The sequence below is a fragment of the Coenobita brevimanus genome, chromosome 2, assembly GCF_032717465.1.
Source record: "Coenobita brevimanus isolate Jiangsu-jjx chromosome 2, ASM3271746v2, whole genome shotgun sequence".
NCBI classification, from domain to species: domain Eukaryota; kingdom Metazoa; phylum Arthropoda; class Malacostraca; order Decapoda; family Coenobitidae; genus Coenobita; species Coenobita brevimanus.
This window is the reverse complement of record NC_136955.1, coordinates 33,832,231-33,854,506: the sequence shown is the minus strand read 5'-3', so window position 1 is coordinate 33,854,506 and position 22,276 is coordinate 33,832,231. Positions and strand designations below refer to the sequence as shown.

The 22,276-nt window shown below is 45.9% G+C and overlaps 1 protein-coding gene across 1 annotated transcript; it reads right to left on the bottom strand.

Annotated features, from left to right (window-relative positions):
• Positions 1 to 365: 365 nt before the first annotated feature.
• On the bottom strand, positions 366 to 752 carry LOC145392159 (uncharacterized). The gene has a single exon (XM_080266612.1). It carries the CDS (start codon positions 750 to 752, stop codon positions 366 to 368), a length of 387 nt encoding a protein of 128 aa, XP_080122738.1.
• Between the last annotated feature and the right edge of the window lie 21,524 nt (positions 753 to 22,276).

Here is a 22,276-nt window from a genome sequence, read left to right as displayed (position 1 = left end):
GGAGCTCCGGCTCGCACTGAATGGCATGAAGGGGCAGGCGTGAGAGTGCGTCAGCATTAGTGTGGAGCTTGCTGGGGCGATAGGCAATCTCAATCAAATTCCTCCAGCGTTTCACTCCATCTCATGAGCCAGGCATTGTGGGTGTCAGATTGGCGCAGCCATTGGAGTGACTGGTGATCTGTGATGATAGTAACATTCGTCTAAGAGAGATAGGTCTGGAAATGCTCCAGAGCCCAGGTGATGCCCAGGCACTCTCGCTTGCTCATGGCGTAGTTCTTTTTGGCCTGGTTAAGGGTGCGACTGGCACAGGCAAATGATATGTTGTCGTCCCTCCTGGACTTTGGCAAGGACGGCACCGATCGCAATCAGGGAGATGTCTGTATTTGGCAGAAGGGCAGGGAGTAATCAGGGAAAGCCACGACTGAGATCGTAATGAGCTTGTCTTTCAGTTCCTGAAAGGCAGCCTGTCGTTCACTGGTCTGGGTAAAAGGTTCTCCCTTCTGGGTCAGATCGTGTAGGGGCTTGGGAATGTTCGTGAATCGATTCACGAACCGATGGTAGTATGAGGTGAGGCCCAGGAAGGCTTGAACCTCGTGGACGTCTTCCGGTAGGAAGAGCTCTGCAATAATGCACGGCTTTAGGGGGTCAGGTAAAATGTCCTCTTTTGAAACTATATGCCCCAAGAAAGCAACAGTCCTCGCGGCCAGGATGCACTTGGAAGGTTGGAGTTTAACCCCTAAGCCGCGGGGCATCACTTTCGTGACGCTCGGGCGCAATGGATCATACCGGGGGGCGTCACTTTTGTGATTCTGTGTTCTTTTGAATTCTCCCAGGCTTACAAGTGGTGGCTTGTATCATCTATCAGAACTGCCAATGTCCAACAATAGTCAACGCTTCTAATGTCATCTGTACTCCCATCCATTGTTGACAATTTAGCCATTTTTCCCCGTTCTTGACTCCCCTCCCTACCTCCCATTTATTACCCTCTCCTCTCACCTGCCCTGCCACGCTGCGCTAAGCAAATCTTCCCCAGAATTTTCCACTGGTTTCATCCATTGAAATAAGCCCTATGCCCTATTCTTATACAAAATAATGTATACAAAAAAGAAATAAATTAAGTAATAGTCCCATACACCTGGAATTGGCTAATTATCACCTGACAGCACCTCATGTGCACTCGTTTGCTAATTTCCCCCGGTAATTTCCCCTTGAAATATGCCATACAGTCTATTCTCGTAATCTATCTATCTATCTATTGCCAGACGCCTCAATCCCGTTTGGGGTGGCCACAAACAAATCGCCTCCCAGTCGCCCTGTCCCCCGCCATTTCACTCCCCTGCTCCCAACTCACACCCCCCTCTCTCATATACCTCTCCACCCCATCTCTCCATCTCATCCTCGGCCTCCCCCTCCCTCTTTCCCCCTCCACCTCACTCACATACACTCTCTTCGTCAGTCTTTCACCCTCCATCCTCTCCACATGGCCAAACCACCTCAGTGTGTTCCTCATAACGCTTCCTATCACATCCACATCAACACCACAACGCTCCTTTATATCCTCATTCGTCAGCCTGTCTCTCCATGTGACTCCACAGGCTCCTCTTAAATGACTCATTTCCACTGCTCTCACTCTTGACTTGTGTCCTTCCAACAACGTCCAAGCTTCACTTCCGTACGTTAGAGTTGGTATCGCAATACTGTCATGTAGTAACTTTTTCACTTCCATGCTCACTTCCCTGTTTCTTATCACTGCTTTCAAAGAACCAGCAACCTTTCTTCCCTGATGTACCCTTTCAAGCACTTCACCCTCCAAACCTCCATCCTTACTCATCACACTACCCAAGTACTTAAACGTACTCACATTTTCCAATTCCTCACCATCCAACCTCGCTGTACATTCACTGACTTCACCTCTCTCAAAGACCATCATTTTACTCTTCCCTATATTCACCTTTAGATTCCGTTTCTTACACACTCTCTCAAACTCATCCACCAAGCCTTGCAGCTCCCCTTCGTCTTCACTCAACAACACAGTATCATCTGCAAACAACAGTACAGGGAGTTTCCAAACACTATCCTCTCTCACCAGGGCCACTCCAACATCCACTACCCTACCTTGTACCTCTTTTATTACCCCATCCATGTACAGATTGAACAACCAACTTTCAAAGAGAAAAATTCACTTAGTTCACCATCCACACGCACTGCAGCCTTCGCACCATCGTACATACTCTTCACAGCATTCAACAACTTCCCATCTACTCCATATATTCTTAACACTTTCCACAATCCTAGTCTATCCACCCTGTCATATGCTTTCTCCATATCCATGAAAGCCGCATACAACTTCTTTCCCTTCTCTAGAAACTTTTCCACTAAAGATCTGAGAATGAATATCTGATCTACACAACCTCTTCCCTTCCTAAAGCCTCCCTGTTCTTCTCCAACTAATTTCTCTGTTCTTTCTCTAACTCTGTCAATAAGTATCCTACCATACACTTTTCCTATTATACTAAGAAGACAAATGCCCCTATGATTACCACACACTTCTTTTTCCCCTTTTCCTTTGTACAAGGGAATAATTATACCTGACTTCCAATCCTCCGGGACTCTACCTTCCTCCCAGGCCAATCTGCACATCTTCCACATCCATTCTAATCTCTCCCTCATGCTTCAGCATTTCACCACACACTCCATCAATTCCTGGGGCTTTCCCTGATTTAACTTTCTTCATTGCTTCCACAACTTCTGTCCTACTGATTTCTTCCTGTCTTCTCACCTCCCTCCTTCTCCCAGCCATTCCCCAGCCACTTATACTCGCATTACTTCCATCCTCCACGTTCAACAATTCCTTAAAGTGTTCTCTACATCTGCTCACTCTTTCTCCCTTCTCCACTAGTAATCTACCATTTTTATCTTTCACTCCCCTGCTAACTTCACTTCCACCCTGTCTTACTCTTTTCACCTCTTTCCAGAACATTTTCTTACAGTCCCTCCACTTTACACTCAAATTCCTTCCAAATTCCTCATCCACTCTCTTCTTACTCTCTCTTACTAATCTTTTCACCTCTCTCTTTCTTTCTACATATAACTCTCTCTTCCGCCTCTCAACTTCTCCACGCCCCTATTTCTCAACCATTCATTGTATGCTTTCTTCTTTTGTGCCACAGCCCGTTTCACCTCTTCAGTCCACCACGCTGTTCCTTGCACCTCCCTCCGTCTTCTCTTCCTTCCACACACCACATCACATGCTGCACATATTTCTTCTGTAAATATTCTACACACACCTTCCACGTCCCCCATCTGCTCCAACTCATATTTGCCCAATCGTTCCTCCACTTCTCTCTTATACTCTGCCTTTTTCTCATCCTCTTGTAACCTTTCCACTCTCCTTGCAACTACTCCTTCCTCTCGTCTTTCCCTTCTTCTATTCCTCCATCTTACTTGAATTTTAATTCTGGCCACCATCAAGTAGCGGTCAGAAAGTCCACTCCCCCAACCTCTATAAACTCTTGCATCCAATATACATCTTCGCATCCTTTCATCCACACACACATAATCAATCATTGCCTTCTTTCACTCAGTTCACCACCCACCCTTCTCATCACTCGCCATGTATACCTGTGGATCATTTTATGCCTGAAGAGGGTATTGGCTATCACCAACCCCCTCCCAGCACAAATGTCCACTAACGCACTCCCATTCTCATCTATCTCAGCAGGCACACCTCACTCACCAACTATTCCATCCACCTTCACATTCCCAACTTTACCATTCATATCACCAATCAAAAACACTTTCTCATTCCTTCCAAACTTTTCCATGCACACTTCTACATTTGTCCAGAACTCTTCTCTCACTCTTCTAGCACGATCTTGCGTTGGCGCATACACACACATAATTGCCCACATTTGTATTCCAACTTTCAACTTTACCCAAACAATCCTTGATCCAACTGATCCATACTGTCTTATGCTCCTCTTCCATCTTTTACTCACAACTATACATACTCCTTCCTTTGCCCTCTCATTCTCACCTACTCCTGCACATATACCCCATCCATACTCCCATTCTCTCACACTTTCTCCTCTCCATTTTGTTTCAGTTATTCCACATACATCCACTTTCGCATCCTCAAGCACCTGGACAATCTCTCTCTCTTTCACCTCATCATTTGCTCCCCTTACATTCCAAGTTCCAATTGCAATGTCCTTTGTCCGGTCCTTGGTCGTCAACGTTTGGTCAGTCCTTGTCCGAGGCTTATTGTTTGTTTTTTTAGTTAGTTGTTTTCCGGGGAGGGGCACTAACCCTCCGCCAACCCTTTTAGTCGCCTTTTACGACAAGCAGGGATACTGGGGGAGTATTCTTGAAAACCCCCCTACCCACAGGGGTAATAAAAATATATATAAGAAAGAAAGGGAGAAGCCTAAGTGATATTTACATTCACCTGGAACTACCTATTCTTTTATGTATTGTCTAGATTTCCTACCAATCATTTCATGGCATGTAAATTAGCAGCTGTCACCCTATTGACATTGTCAACCCTTGCCTGCCCATATACACCGCGTCATTCAGTTCCTTGTCGTCATCTGAGGTGAAACTATGTCGCACTCGCGCCTCGCCATTTCTGCCTCTTCTGTGCCAATTGCAAAGGCCCCTATGACCTCTACCTCTAGAAAAACTCGTGTGGGAAGCAGTAAAGGACTAAGTGACTCAGCAGTGGAATGTGAACTGGCAGAATTATCAATGATAATGATGGATAGTGACTTTGATCCTTTGGGTGAATCGTGTGATTAGGCTGGGGAGGAAATCGTGACAGAAACTCCTAGTACAAGTGCTTCAGGTTCCCAGGTTATCCTTGGCTCCAAAAGAAAAGAACCCTTAGTGCAGCAAGTGAAAGAATTTGGGAAGGGAGTGAAAAGGTGGCGGGTTAGCCCCGGAACAATGGCCTCTCGTGACCCAGCCCGCCATGAGTCCCGAGGTGAATCACCTTCCCGCTCCCCCAGCCCCACTTCACTAATTTCTTCCTCATCTTCACCGGAATTTTCTCCTGAGTCTTCGTCGTCGGAGTCTCCACCAGCACCTACAGTGAAGGCAGGCCGTAGGGGAAGAGGTAAATCCTTGACACGTAAAAGTAGAGTAGCAAGTGGAGTAAGGGCTGCTAGTGCTACAAGGCAACCTAGGGTCAGTGAGAGTGACCTTGAAACAGCCCAGTCTGTCTCACAGCCACCCTCCACCCTCACCTCCCCTACACCACCACAACAGGGAATCCTGGACTCCTTCATGTGGACGGAAGCTTCCAATTTCGTTCTTGAACATCTTCATTTCGACGAGAGTTCCTCAGGGACACAGCCTGCCTTCACTCTTGACAAGGATGCTGAGTGTGTGGACTTCCTTTTGGCCTTCCTTGATGACGAAGTCATGCAGCACATATGTGATGAGACAAACAGGTACGAGTCACAACGTGCTGCAAGTGGTGCAGGTGCAGCAAAGATGCAACAGAGGACCGTGTTGAGAGTGCGGGAGCTGTATGTGTTCTTCGCCCTCATGCTTCTCATGCCACATTCAAAGAAACATGAGTTGGAAGAATATAGGTACATGGACCCCTTACTACCCTCACCCACCTTTAATAAGTACATGGCCAGAGATCGCTTCCGGAACATCATGGGAAACCTGCTTTTTGCCAACAACGATGTACCTTCCCAGACCGACCCATTCTGGAAGATTCGGGAGATTCTGAGCAGAATGAAGGATAAGTTTATGTCATTCTTCCACCCACTTCAGAAGGTTGTCATAGACAAATCCTTGGTTTTGTTCAGAGGACGTCTTAGGTTTGTACGGTACATTCCAAGCAAATGCCATCACTTTGGAATCAACTTCTTTGTACTGTGCGACTGTAAGACGGGGTACATCCTTGACTTCATCATCTGTTAAGCCAACACTGTCAATCTGGACAGAATGCACCCCCTTGGCTTCTCAGGCTGTGTAGTGAAAGTGCTGCTTGAAAGGTATTTTGGTGGGAATCATGTGCTGTATACTGACAACTACTATTCAGCACCGAAACTTGCTAAATACCTTTCAGAGCACGGCATCGGCTCCTGCAGCACTGTGAAGAGCAATTGTGCCAACTTCCCCAAATTCCCCGAGGCAGGAAACTCGCAGCGAGGAGACGTGCAACCACATAAGTCTGAGAAGATGCTGGCAATACGGTGGCATGACAAGAGGGTCGTGCACATGCTCACCACCGTACACAAGGGGGAACTGAAAGACAGTGGGAAGGTCGACTGTAGGACAGGCGAACCTGTGAGGAAACCTGATGCTGTCATCGACTATAATATCAACATGCAGCTGGTGGACAAGTCTGACATGATAATTGGAGAGATCGACTGCCTCAGGAAGAATACTAGGTGGTACAGGAAAGTTTTTCTGAATCTCATTGACATGACAATGCTGAACGCCTTCATCCTGTACAATATGAAGGTAAAGCCACCCAAGTCCTTCTCCCTGAGGTTGTTCGCCAGGCCTTGTGTTCAGCAGCTGCTTGAGAGATATGTAGGGTGACAGCAACAGCTTCAAGGCGCCATGCAGTAAGACTTCCCGACAGACTTGAGCAGAGGGCATACGTGGATCGGCACAGACTGGTGCAAATGCCCGCCACAACCAAGAGGAAGGCTGCGATCTGCGGGTGCCAGGTGTGTGCACATACCACCGGACGCACACCTGAGGACAAACGCACCTCTTCGCAGTGCACTGAGTGCCAGGTTCCCTTCTGTGTTACCTGCTTTTTTTATTACTACAGCCTGAAGCAGTTCTAAAAGTGCAAGTGGAAAATGTAAATAATGTGTAAAAAATGTGTAAGTAGTAAGTGAAAGCAATGGATGTAAATATGATGGAACAGTGTAATATAGTTTTATAAGTTATTGCAAGTGACAGTGCATAACATAGTGTAAGTAAAACAGAAGTGTAAATATTGAAAATACAATAGAAAATGTAAATAGAAATGTAAATAAATAGTAATATAAGAATATGAGTACAAATACTTGAAGTTATGACAGTGAAAGTGAAACCTTGGCTCTCTACGTATTTTACTGAAAGAGAAATTGAATGCCTACAGTGACAATACACTACTATTACTGAAGGAAAGTTATGGATAAATACTGCAGATAGATATAAGTGTTATATAGTAATAGGAATATAAAGTGTGAGTGTTTTTATGAATAATAAATGACAGAATACCATCAGGGAACGAGCACAAGTGGGAAGCTCGTACGCGCTCTTAATTTTCATTGATTTCACAGTGTTTTTTTTTTTTTAATATGGATTCCAAACTATCTGAAAATCATAGAATAGTGTTTATAGTGATAATATCAGGCTGTGGTAATCATATTACGGGGTGTCGGGAGGTGTAAAGTGGAGACTTCATTACCCAACTTCAGAAGTCTCCACAAGTCCTATGGTACTCGACGAAGGCTCAACAAACGTCCCAGGAGAAAGCTGAAGGTATGTACCATATTCTTATTTAATTATAATATTCTAGGACTAATAACTGGTTTTTAAAAAGTCAGTCGGAGCGCAAATATCCTCACGGGACACGCAAGGAACGCAAAAACAACCCGGCCTGGCGAATGTGCTGAAAGACCTTCCTAAGACACTAAATGTGATCAGCCTATGTCTTGCTGAAGATGATGATGTTGTCTAAGTATGCCAGACATATCTCCAAGGTAAGGCCACTCAGGACAGACTCCATTAATTCGAAGAAGGTGGCAGCGGCGTTGCAGAGTCCGAAGGGCAAGACATTAAACTCGTAATGTTTTCTATTGCTGGTGGAAAACGCCGTTTTCCCCTTATCCTCGGGTTGTACAGAGACCTGTCAATACCCAGAATGGAGGTCAAGGGTAGAGAACCAGGAAGCACCGTGCAGTGAGTCGAGGGAATCGTCAATCCTGGGCAGTGGGGTGGCATCTTTAGTGGTAATGTCGTTAAGGCGATGGTAGTCCACACAGAACCACATGGTGCTGTCTTTCTTCTTAACCAGGACGATGGGAAAGAACCAGGGGCTGGTGGAGAGTGAAACAACACTGGCATCGAGCATTTCCTGGACCTGCCAGTCTTCCTCTGCTCGTTGTTTCGGGTTCTTCCATCGAGATGGTTGGCAGATAGGTGGTGCTGTGGTGTGTATTTCGTGGACCAGGTTGGTGTTGTGGCTGATATCGGTAGGTCCTGACGCAAAAAGGTCCTGAAAGTCCATGAGCAGGTGGCGGAGAGTGTCTGCTTGGTGAGGTGAGAGATGCTTGGGAATAGGGGGTAGTGGAGTGGGGGAGGGAGGGGAGGTGGGAGCACATGGCTCTGCTTCTTCCATTTCTCCTACTACAAGCCCCTTAGGTAACGTGAGGGGGTCGTGGTGATTTTAGTGATGTGGACCGCAGTAATGTGGGGGGGGAGGAAGGTGGGGGACAGGAGGCAGGCCGAGAGAGTTCCGGGCAGCAGGTCCAGGGAGAATAGGACAGATGTTCCGGTGGGCCTGTTCAGTGGCAGTCATGCTTCGTGGTGAAGAGGAATGTTGATAGTGGTGGTGGTGATGGCCGGAAAGGTGGGGTGAATGGGGGGGCTAGGAGGGGAATCGGGGGAGGGGGGGACAGACAGGTGGGGTGCAGTGTTGGTGGAGTGGGGAACCTGCAGGTGCACAGGGGTTGTGGGGGGTTGGGGAAGGGGGCTGAAGCTCCTTAAATTGAAGTTGCTGCTTGTGGCAATTGATGGTGGTTTATAGCTTTTGCAGGAGGTCCAGCCCCAGATATCCATTATGTGAGTGACAGGCTGAGTCGAACATGATGAATTTGTGCTGGGTAGAGACTTTTTGGTGGGTGTTGGTGTGTAAGGCCCGAGTTTCCCCATGGAAGGGTAGGGGGCCATCCCCTGCGTCCACGAGAAGAGTCGACATAGGGAAAAGCAGGCCAAAAGCCAATTTGTGACGTGAGTAGAAGTGACTACAGAGGCACGATCTGGCTGATCCTGTATCAACCAGAAGTCTTGCTTTATCCCCGTTGAGTCTCATCTTATTGTAGACTTGGGGGCGGTATTTCTCTGAGTGATGGCCCCTGCCACCGTGGGGAGGTGTGGAGGCGGGCCTAAAAATCCAGCTGCTGTGGGATCTCCTCTTCCTCCGGCTCTGTTTCCCTGGGATCAGTATTACCGGGTTGCCTTAAGTTGCTCCTGAATGTCGTGAAGTGGGCACCTGTGGCTACAAGCAGAGAACTCCGAGGGATTGATGGTGATTAAATTCTGGCTTTCCTTGTATGCCAGGCACTTGTTGGTTGGGTGTGCCCTATGTGGGGTTGGCGTAGAGTTGGTGTGGGTTGGTAGCGGCCGAGGCTTGCTGGGAGGGGTTGGTTTATTCGTGGGGAATTTATTCACTACGTTAATTTGTTGAGGGGTGGAGCGGGAGGTCAGGAGTCACCATATCAGCTGGACATCCCTGTTCAGATCTCCTTTAGGGTCGTATATGTGCTCTTTGACCATACCTGGAAGAATTCTGAGCAGGGTGTAAAACGTGTGGTGCTCCCGGGTTTCTGTGTCAGCTTCCAGGTACGCAGCAATGATGACCCACCTGGCCTGGATGAGGGTGTCATCCAGGCTTTCGTTGTATGTTAGGCTGTCCAGTTGGGACAATGCTATCACTCTTTCTAGAGATGGCGTGATCGCTTGTAATATGATATTGGTAAAATTCGCCTATGTTAGGTCGGGGACGGCTTTGAGTGCAATACTGGCTGCTGCCTTGCCCACAAGTGGTAGGGTGACTGAATTCTTCTGTCTCTCATCCTCAAAGCCAATATCCAACAGTGGCTTGATTATGGACAAGTACATGTGTATATCGTACTGCTCCTGATCGAATTTGGGCAATTGTACGTGCAGTTCGGTTGCCATTTTGCTGATTTCCCTGTTTGCTCCTCTCTGTGTATGCCCGGGTCAAGAACCACCGCTGTCCACCAGTGTTATGCTAGGCGTTTTTAGGTTGGCTTCCTGTCCTAAAAATGCCTATGGTATAACTGGGTTCCCTTTCTAGACCGGAGCTTAGACACAGTATGAGAGGAACAGAGCATAAAAACACAGAGCAACAACCTTGCAAGTATATTACAAAATTATGGATACAGGAAGCTAGACTTTATCCAAAAGCAAGTAAATGAACTGGACAGGTATCTCGCAGGGTACTGACAGGCAGACAAACAGACACTACTCTAGGGACAAGTTGTGACTACACTTTTATTCTAGGGCTGCTGGTTTCTTATATTATTTCTATAACTGTCCCGCGGTATACACTGGTAGTGTTTTTCTTACTTCTCACTATATTCAGGTTGTTTTACCACTGTCACTGTACTTTATATTCAGGCAGTCACGTTCACTTTCACTGTTCCTGTACTAGACGTTCAGGCAGTCACTCACTTTCACTCACAGGCAGGGAGAAGGATCACAGTCACTATAGGGATATGGAACAGGGAAGCAGACCTACCGGGGAGGGGGGCCGGTGGCTCACAGGTGGCAGCCTGGGGTTCGTGGCGCCCCTTCAGGTGCACTCTCAGTGAGAGGCCACAGGACTATCTGTGAGGGAGTTGTCCTCCGGGATGGGCTGCAGTCAGGTGTGTGGAAGGGCCTTTCACTGGAGGGGCTTGGTACTGGGGTCTGACCCTCAGGACTGGGTCCAAAGATTCAGTGAAGGCACTCCTGCAGGCGCCCCGTGCGGGAAGGGCATCGCTCCTCCCCTGGACTGGAGAGGCCATGCCCCAGGGTGCTGGGGACGGCATGGAGGGCCTGTCAGCTGCGGTCTCACTCCCGCTTCTTTGCTGTCAGGGTAGGGCTACAGCATTGCATGTGGCAGGAATCTGACAGGAGTGGGTCTCCCTCTGGTGCTGGCTGGATGGAGTGTAACCCCGGGGTCAAGATGGGTCCTCTCCACCAGTCCTGGATAGAGAGGTGTTCCTCCTGGAGATTGCCTCGGATGGGGGAGCCGAGGGTGGGACATGTTTTGCCACTGGAGGGGCGCCTCGAATACGGGTCTTCCTCAGGTAGGGAACTCATATGGGGCGAGAGGCTTTTGAGGTGTCCCTCCCTGGTGCGGCTACCGGCCGTCGCCGAGGTCCCTTGGACAATGGGAGGAGGGTGGCTACAGGCCATCCTTTTCCCAAAGGTGTGGCAGGTAGCCGTCACCTGGGCCTGACTTCCAGGGTTTCCCTCGGGTTGCAGAGTCACAGGGGACGAGGGGTTTTAGGGTGTCCCTCCCTGGCGTGGCTACCACCCATCACTGAGGTCCCTTGGGCAACAGGAGGAGGGCGGTTACAGGCCGTCCCTTTCCCGTAGATGCGGCAGCTGGCCATCACCTGGACACAACTCCCTGACAGGGTCACAGGCAGAGTGCAGCTGTGGGCACAGCTACCGGCTGTCGCTGAAATCCCGTATGAGAGGTGGCATATAGGCAAAGAGCGGCTACAGGCCGTCTCTTGCCTGCTGGTGTGGCTACCGGCCGTCACCGGTGTCGTGCCCCTTGAGGCAACTGCAGAAGGAGAGAGGGTGTACAATTCTCTCCCTGCATGCGGCAACCATCACGGTTCTGCAGGGGGGGATAGCAGCACTGGGAGCAGCTACTGGCCATCTCTTAGGGCGTGGCTACTGACCATTGCAGGGGCCCGGCTACAGGCAGTGGCCTTAGGTGTGCGGCTACTGGCCATCACAGGTGCATGGCTACAGGCAGTTGCCTTGGATGTACGGCTACCAGCCGTCACAGAAGCATGGCTACAGGCCATTGCCTTAGATGTACAGCTACTGACCATCGCTGGGATACTGCTTGGAGCTAGTTTTCTAGCTCCACCCCGATCCTGAAGCAGGCTGGTTCGGTGAAAGGATAATGCACCTGGACTAAGGTGTTCATGCCGGGTGCATTCCGGGGAATAGGGGTGCGCGGCTCTACTGAACTTACGTCCATATAGCATGAACATTGCGCGCGCTCTGTCTGCCCCTCTGTTGTCACCTCCTGGGGGTGTCATGGTGTCGTCTGCTGTTGTCAAATCAATATATATATATATATATATATATATATATATATATATATATAGAGAGAGAGAGAGAGAGAGAGAGAGAGAGATAACCTCCAAAAATGTAATCAAAATAAATTGGGAAACACACCCGATTATTTGCACAACTCAGAAGAAATTTCTGAGTGTGACAAAAATTTATTTAGGAAATATATACAAGAAATCGATTGACACGGAAAGAGAGATGGCATCTGAAGTGTTTAGGAACAATGTTTCAATTGACGTGGGGGTCACCGAAACAAGCGCGAAATTTCGAATGAGTACTGTTTTATATCTGTAGTAGAAGCACCTTATAATTACATGAGACTTGTGTGAATATATATTAAAAAAAAAATATTTGCACATTACTGAAGTTCATGATACACTATAAAACACAATTCCTTAGGTAAAATCTCTCGAAACCGTGATAACTCATGAGAAGGAATACTGATGTTCTTTTGACTCTCGCCTAAAAATTAATACGAGAATGCATAAACACTATGGTACTACCGAGATATGTAATTAATTCCCTTTTATAACTATTTCTTATCTCCATAGACTTATAGTGCATGACAGCTGCAAAAAAATTCTGGTTGAAGGAACTCTTAATGAAGTGAATTAATGTCGTCTGGACATTCTATTTTTACATTACAGGAAAGGTAGGGGTAACCTCAGGATAAAAAAATGATACAAGTTGTTGCGCTACTGTAAAACCATCCATTTTATGAATAACACAATACTATTGTACATAAGTGATCCAAAAACCGTATAATTGAGAGCGATAGCACTAATTATGCAACTTCTTCAGAGATGCCCTAAATTAGCTGTGAAACACTCCCAAGTGTATCTAAATTTCAGAAAACAATTATGAAGATGAAAAAATTCCGCCCTGGAAAAAAAATCAGTAACAAATCTGAATGAGGTAATACATAGGATGAAATCGATTCAAAGGTAAAGAAGGCTGGAATATAAGAGATTTAAGCCAATAGAGTTTCTTTTCATTATAGACGTGTAAACCACTTGGAAATTTAGAAATTAGAAGAATATTATTTTTATCTATGTCTAGGACTTTAAAGTGACATCTTGAACCCCCTGATCATATTTACAAAATGGAATCTTTTCCCAGTATGACGGTTCGTGTGATAGCATTATCTATATTTTCCAAGGTATAATCACTCCGAAAGGCAACTCCGAAAGGCAATACCTCGTTAAAGAAGAATTGTTTAGGAATTGATAATCAGATATATTTTATTAATAAAATTAAATACATAGCCGTACTGAGATATACAGTTTATAAATATTACTTTGTTCTTCATAGATGCAGTTCTATAGTTCTTGATGGGTCTTTTTAAAAAATCAAGTTGCAGGAGCGTCGACCTGAACTGATGTTTAAGTCGTGTTGAGAGTAACTGGATTATTAATTTCCAATGGCTCTATTGTCTTTTTTCTATTACTGAACTTAGCCGTAAATTCCAGGAGATAAGTGAATGCCAGTTGTGAACTAGTTACAGTTGATAGCATTGACTTTATGGGTAACTGAAAACTATTTTACTGGAGTGATGGCTGTATAAACTTATTTTTGAGCGAAATCGCTAAATATGCAACTTCCGCAAATGTTCTGAAAATTGATTGGGAAACACAACCAATTTTTCATAAACTCAGAAGAAAATTTTGAGAGTGAAAAAATCCATTTAGGAAACATATACAAAGAATCAATTGACACGAAAAGAGAGCTGCCATCTGAAGTGTTTAAGAGCAATAAGTTTTAATCAATGTGGGGGTCACCGGAACAAACGAAAAATATCGAAAGTATTCTTTTTTACCTGCAGTAGAAGCACTTTAAAATTACATTAAGCTTGCTGATTGAATGCAAAGGACAAAAATATATTTGCACATTATGAATGTTCGTTTTACCCCTTAAGCCAAATTTCCTTTGGTAAAATCTCTCAAAACTGTGATAACTCTTGAGAAGGAATATTGATGAGTTCTTGACTCACATAAAAATTAATTCGAGAAAGTATGTATTCCTTTTGCAATACCGATATACTTTATATCACTAATTACGATTTAGAACTTTATTCCACATCTCCGTAGACATATAATGCATGACAGCTTCAAAAGAAAATGCAGGTTGAAGGAACACTGAATGAACGTAATTAATGTCGGCTGGACATTGTATTTTTACATTAACCCCTACACCACGGGCATGTTTGCCGATGTTTTGCGTGTGCCGCGGGGTTATTCGGGCTCCGACAGACTCTCAAAAAATATTTGCCAAAAATCAGTTATTAGCCCTAGAATATTAAAATTATATATGCTTATGGCACATACCTTCAGCTTTCTCCTGGAATGTTTGTTGAGCCTTCGTCAGTTACCGTAGGACTTGTGGAGACCTCTGAAGTTGGGTAACAAAGTCTCCACTTTACACTTCCCGACAACCCGTAATATGATTACCACAGCCAGATATTAACACTATAAACACTACACTATGATTTTCAAGTAGTTTGGGATCCATACTCCAAAAAAAAAAAAACTGTGAAAGCAATGAAAATTATGAGCGCGTCTGACCGCCGCACTTGCGCTAGTTCACTCTTGGTACTCTGTCATTTATTATTCATAAAACCCCTCACACTTTATATTACTATTACTATATAACACTTATATATATATCTACAGTCTTTATCCATAAGTTTCCTTCAGTAGTATTAGTTTATTGTCACTGTAGGGATTCAATTTCTTTCGGTAAAATACGTAGCATTCACTTTCTCGTCCTGTATACTAGCATTGAGAGTGAATGTCACTTTCATCTTCACTCTCATAACTCATAGTATTCAGACACGCTTGAGTGAAACTTTCACTTTCATTACTCCTAGGGTATATACTCGTATTCTTATAATACTACTCATTTACATTTCTATTTACGTTCTCTATTTTATTTACGTTATTTACATTTCTATTTTATTTACACTGTGTTATGCACTCAAACTTGAAGTAACTTATAAAACTATTTTCCATTGTTCACGTATATTTACATTCATTACTTTCACTTGCTGTTTACACATTATTTACAATTCCACTTGCACTGTTTTACTCAATAGAAAGATCGTAGTCACTCTTCTATCAATTATCAGCCCTTTACCTCTTTCCACACGAGGTTTAGTAGGGGGTAAAGGTCACAGGGCCCATTGCATGGGGGTGAAAAAGGCCCTGAAGTCAGCAAGAGGAACAGACGCGTACCTCCTCTTCGGAAGATGAGAGAGAACTGATAAGGGAGGGCCGGCCCGGGTAGAGGCCTATTTAGGGGATATTCAGTACTACCAACGTAGCTCATGAAACAGCTATGTATTTCACTGAAATGATTGGCAGGAAATCTAGACAATACATTATAAATTAAGTAGTTCCAGGTGAATGTAAATATCACTTAGGCTTCTCCCTTCCCTCCTTATATGTATATTTATTACGAAAATAGATTATATGGCATATTTCAAGGGGAAAAAAACAGCGAAAATTAGCGAACGAGTGCATGTGAGGTGTTGTCAGGTGATAATTAGCCAATTCCAGGTGTATGGCACTCTCACTTACCTTATTTTTTTCTTGTATATATTATTTGGTATAAGAATAGGGCATAGGGCTTATTTCAATGGATGAAATCAGTGAAAAATTCCAGGGAAGATTTACTTAGCGTAGCCCGGCCGGGCAGGCGAGAGGATAGGGTATTGGAGGGGGGGTAGGGAGGGGAGTCAAGAACGGGGAGAAATGGCTAAATTGTCAACAATGGCTGGGAGTACAGATGAGATTAGGAGTGCTGACTAGTGTTGGACATTGGCAGTACTGATAGATGATACAAGCCCCCACTTGGAAGCCTGGGTGAATTCAAAATAACACAGAATCACAAAAGCGACGCACCGCGGTATGATCCCTTGCTCCCAAGCGTCACGAAAGTGACGCCCCACGGTTAAGGGGTTAAGAAGGTCATATGTGACTTTTTCATTTGTAGTGGTAACCTCAGATAAAAAGAGTACAAGTAGTTTTGTTACGGTAAAAGCATCGGCTTCATTAGTAATTCAAAACTATTATAACTGAGCGATCATAAAAACCGCATAATTGAGGGTGAAAATGCTAAATATCCAACTTCCAGAATTTTACTCTAAATTAGCTGGAAAACACTACTGTATCTAAGATTCTGAAAACATTCCTGAGGGTTATAAAATTCCGCATTATAAAAAAAAATCAGTAACAAGGCTAAATGAGGTAATACGTAGGATAAAATCGATTCAGAGGTAAAGAAGGCTGGCATTTGGAGATGTGTAAACATCTTTGAAATTTAGAGATAAGATGGATATTACTTTTATCTGTACACATAATTCGTTAAAGTAGCATCTTGAGCCTAATGATTAAATTTAATAATGGAATATTTTCATAGAATGAAGATTCGCATGATATCATTATCCATATTTACCAAGTTTAAAAGAAAATTGTTTAGGTATTGATTATCTGTTTTCTATTATTAGTGAAAAGTAAATACATAGTTGTAGTGAGATATACAATTTATAAACTTTACGTGGTTCCCTATATACGCAGTTTCATTGTTCATGATGGGTTTTAAAAAATCAGGTTGCAATAGCGTCGATCTGAACCTTTGTGTCTGCAGTGTTGAGATCTAGTTGATTTTTTTTTTCCGAATAGTCTGTTGGCTTTTTTTCTTTTTTTAACATATAAGCCATGACTTGAAGGATAAAATGTAGTGCCAATTGTAATATAGTTACAGCAGATGGCATCAGCTTTGGGAGTAGTTCACTATTTTACTGGAGTTATGGCTGTATAAACTTTTAAGCTAGGTGTTTTTAGGTCGACTTCTCGCCCTAAGAACACTAGCTGCTGAGTGGGGTCCTCTTTCGAGACTGAAACTAGAACACACAACAAGAGGAACAAGGCATAAAAACTCGGCAAACCAACCCTACACATATATTGCCTTATTTTCGATTTCCTTACAATATACATCAAGTATATATAATACAGGTTATGCTGACAATGTTAGGCTTTTTGTACACAATAATTACTGCACACAATATATAAAAGGGCAATCACCATCAGTCAACAAACTTCACTAATAGTACATAGGAATTATAGGCACAGTCCATATATCCTTCCTGTACAGTCCTAGTGTACCACTCGTTACTTTCAGACTTAAGCAATTCTCACTGTACAGTACATTAGAAGTGTCACTGCGGTGGGTATGAACACAGTCAGTCTTCACTGTACCACTAATATAAACAAGCCATGTAATACAGACACTGTCAGTCCTTGATAGGTAGGGAGTCACTGTTATTACACTAGTGGCCTTCTTGGGCTGCTGAAACCTGGGCTTAATCAGAGGTGGCGCCCAGGCGTGCCCTCCCGTAGGGGACACGGGACTACTGCAGGAGGAGACGGCCTACAGCCGCACCGTCAGGTGCTGTTTATACCCCCTACAGAACCCGTGATGGCCTGAAGCCACACGAGGGGAGAGACATGTATGCCCTCTCTCCTTCTGCAGTTGCCTTGGAGGGCATGACACTGGCGACGGCCTGTAGCCGCGCCAGTAGGCAGGAGACGGCCTGTAGCCGCTCCTCGTCTACACGTCACCCTCTACATGGGACTTTGGTGATGGCCTGCAGCCGCGCCGACAGGCAAGCAATGGCCAGTAGCCACGCTTCATCTGTTTTCCCATCAGGGAGTCGGGCCCCGGTGACAGTCAGAAGCCACACCAACAACGAAGGGACAGCCTGTAGCTGTCTACATCTGCTGCCTAAGGGAACCCAGCGACAGCCAGAAGCCGCACCAACAGCGAAGGGACGACCAGTAGCTGCCCTACATCTGCTGCCCAAGGGAACCCAGTGACGGCTGGAAGCTGCGCCGAGGAGGGACACCAAAGTCCCTTGTCCCCTGAGACTCCGCAGCGTGAGGGCGACCTGCAATCAGACCTGCCTGCTGGCAGGAGCGCAGGCCGCTCCTCTGTCCACCTGGACAGAGGTAACCTCCAGAAGAAGGACTTCTGCCCCGAGGACTGGTGGAGAGGTCCGGTGTTATCCCTGGGGCTCGTCTCCATCCAGTCTGCCCCCGAGGAGGATCCCCACCTGACGGACTCCGGCCGGGAGCGACGCCACAGCCCCAACCTGACGACGACGCCATGGGAAGGAGACCAAAGCCGATGGATCTCTGAGTGTGCCCCCAGGACCCCGGGGAGAGACCTCACCCCTCCCCGATGAAGGTGGTGCCTTTCCTCCACCAGGCACCTGAGGGAGCACCTCCAGGACCTGTTTGGCCCGAGTCCTAAGGACCAGACCCCAGTTTCCAGCCCCAACAGTGAGAGGCCCTTCACCACGCCCAGCCCAAACCCTTGACGAGAGATGATGCCCCTGCGAGTGGTCCTGTGGCCGCGGGACGAAGGGACTCCTGAAGGGACTCCGCCTACCCCAGACCAACAACTGTGAGTCCCCAGGCCTTTCCTCTTCTTTGCCCAATCAGTGACATTATATCCCATTGGATCCCAGGGGTGCTGGGCGAGGCATGTCCCTGGGTGGGTACTAAGCGTACCGCCCTCCACCTATCGGCTCATAGTCGCGAAGCCAATAGGTCCCTACGCGGGGGTTACCACCTTTATAAAGACTTGAAAAATCCCAGTTCTGTCCAGTATTCCTGACACTGGGCTCCAATGGGTTAAAGAGACTGACAAGTTTGCCAGTCATTAACTTATAGGATCCCAGGGGTGCTGGGTGAGGCATGGCGCTGGGCGAGTACTAAGCGTACCACCCTCCGTCCATCGGCTCCTAGTCGCGAAGCCCATAGGTCCTTACCTGGGGATTCCCTACTTTATACAGACTTGAAAAATCCCAGTTCTGTCCAATATTCCAGACACTGGGCTCCAGTGGGATATATAACAGTGACAGTGATACATGGCTCCCACGGACTGTGAGTGAGAGGCAAAGACTGTGCAGTGTAAGTGACTAGTGAAATCCAGTAAAGTGAGGAAAGACACTCCTGACAGTGCATATCCATTCTGTGCAAGACAAGAGTCAAAGATCGGTGTCATTATTATAACTCTGTGACAGTGCACATCCACGCTGTGTAAACCAAGGCATAGAAATCAGTGACAATATATATGTAACGATAGTGAAACAAGAACTAGAGTCAGTGTCAGAGTAGATTCTTGAACTACCTCGTGCACGGTAAAACCTATATTTTGCCTTCCCACAGAGAACAAGCCTCCTGTGCAAGGACTGTGAAAGTTGTGTATTGCCTCCTTACCCCGGACTAAGACTCCTGTCTATCTAGTATCCTGTGTGATACTCGAAACCTACTGTACCTGTCAGCCTATGTATTAACTTTATAGTGTATTGTGTAAACTGTCTTCCTGTTCCATAGCAAAGAATTTGTCAATATACGTGTAAGGTTTTTGCCCTGTGTTTTTATGCCCCGTTCCTCTCATATTGTGTCCAAGCTCCGCTCTCGAAAAGGAACCCTGCTGCACCCTAGGCGTTCTAAGGACGGGAAGCTGACCTTAAAATGCCTAGCATAACACTGGTGGACTACTGTGGTTCTTGACCAGGGCATACAGAGAGAGGAGTAAACAGGGAAATTGGCAAAATGGCAATGAAACCGCATGTACAATTGCCCAAAATCAACCCAGAACAGTATGACATCCACATCTGTCTATCAATAGTTACGCCATTGCTGGATGTTAGGTTCAAAGATGACAGGTAGAAAATAGCTGTAATGCTGCTACTGCTGGGCAAAGCCGTGGCCAATATTGCACCAAAAGTCGTCCCCGAGCTAATATGGGCGAACTTCACAAAACTGGTAATTCAAGCCATCACACCCTCACTAGGAAGGGTAGTGGCACTATCCCAACTGGACAGTTTAACATACAACGGCAACCTGGACGATACTCTGATCCAGACCAGGCGACTCGTCACTGGCGCTTACCCGGAGACAGATGATGAAACCCAGGAACAACACACATTCAACCCTCCTCAGTGTCCTCCCTAGTATGGTCAAGGAGCACTTCACCATACACGACCCAATGGGGAACCTGGACAGGGACATCCAGCTAATAGGGTCACTCTTAACCTCCCGCTCCACCCCCCAGCAAAGCAACGTGGTTAGCAAGTTCCCCACGAATAATCCCACACCACACAACAAGCCACGACCTCCTCTACTCCACACTAGCCCTATGCCAACACCCAGCCTATCCAGGGCTCACCCCATGAACATGCACCCCAGCCACAAGAAGAACCAGAACCTCATCTCAATCAACCCCTGGGAGTTCTCCACGTGCAGCCACCGATGTCTACGACATCCGTGAACAACTCAAAGCTGCCAGTGCAAGCTAACCACCCCAGCCCAATGCAGAGTGCCTTCTCTAGAAAACGAGGGCCCCAAGGACAAACCCACACCCGCCGGAGTTACTGATCCTGGGAAAATGGAGCTGGAGGAAGAGGAAATCCAACAACAGCTAGATTTTTAGGACTGCTCCAGCACCTCCCCACGGGGGTGGGGTCCACCTCTCTTAGATATCGCCCCCCAGTCTACCACAAGATGAGGTTCAACAGGGTAAAAGTAAGGCTTCTGGTCAGTACGGGAGCGGCCAAGTCATGCCTGTACAGCCACTTCTACTCCCATCATAAGTCGGCTTTTGGCCCGCTTTTCCCTATGTTGACTCATCTTGTAGATGCAGGGAATGGCCCCCTACCCATCCGTGGGGAAACCCGGGCCCTATACATCAACACCCACCAGCAAGTAGCTACAGCACGCAAGTTCATTATCTTCTACTCCACCTGTCGTAATTATGATGGATACCTGGGACAGGACCTGCTGCAAAAACTACAAGCTACCATCGACTGCCACAAGTGGCAGCTCCAGTTCCAGAAACCACCAACCCCCCCTCCCCTCCCCGATCCCCCCAGTGCAATGTGCACTTGCACACCCCGTCCCACACAACCCCTAGCATCACCCCTCCCCACCCACCCCACCCTCTTCCCCACCTCCCACCTTGCCCAGCCCCTCCCCCATCCCCAACCTTCCCTGCCACCACCACGTCCACCATAACAATTCCCCCTCAGCATGAAGCATGGCTGCCACTGAACAGGCCCACAGGAACATCCATCCTATTCTCCCCTGACTTGCCACCCTGAACACTGTTACGGAACAGAGAAAGATAATGTACACTTTAAGTGAGAATACTAAAAAATCACTACTGTCCCGTAAAGTTCCAGGTTCAAAACAAAAGAGTTAGGTAAAATTACAAGTTAAAATTTAATGCTCAAACTAACAACAAAACATTCAGGACTCATAAGGGTAATGTAATGGCAAATAAACAGGTTAAATATATGGTTAACTGCAATAGCCTCTATTAACACGAAATTAGCAAGAGTAAATTTATCTAAGTCAGCCCTGACAAAATGAAAATACACCAGGTAATGCTCAGTTAATGCAAGATAAATTATTACAGATACAAACTATTATCAAAAATGACTGACATAAAACCCAACATTAATCAAAAACCTCACTAGGCCTAAGAATTAACCTTATGCTACACAGTACAAGAAAAAATACAACAGTTATACTCAAATTACACACAGCTGCTAGATGTTTGGAGATTTCTTGAGCACTCACAATAATAATAGCTGTACAGGGGAGGACAGAGATGTGAACAAATTGAGGAGCAGATCTAAGTGGCAATGATGCAGAGACTGAGCTCATTATATAGGGGCCGGCAGAGCTTGATACAACTTGTAAGAAGGACGCGCAAATGAAGCCATGGGGACAAAGAGTTGACAATCCTGCTCTGAACTCCAGAAATGACGACTTACTCTACTATAACGGTAGAAGGGGGGAACTGAGGCAGAACACGCTCGTGATCAAACATGCAGCATACTGTGCGTTAAAATTACACAAAGGATGATGAAATCATAGGCTATGTAACACCTCCCCACAAAGAAAAAGAAATTTACAAAGGAAATTTCTTATTACTCTAAAACAATCTGTCTAAAGTCTAGATAAGCAATCTGCAATAACATTTTCTTTCCCCTTGACATGTTGTATGTCTAATGAATACTCCTGAAGAAGTAGACTCCATCTTGTCAATCTCTGATTTTTATCTTTAAACTTACTAAGGAATTTCAGTGGGTTGTGATCGGTATAAATGACTATGGGATCAAAACCAGAACACAAATAAA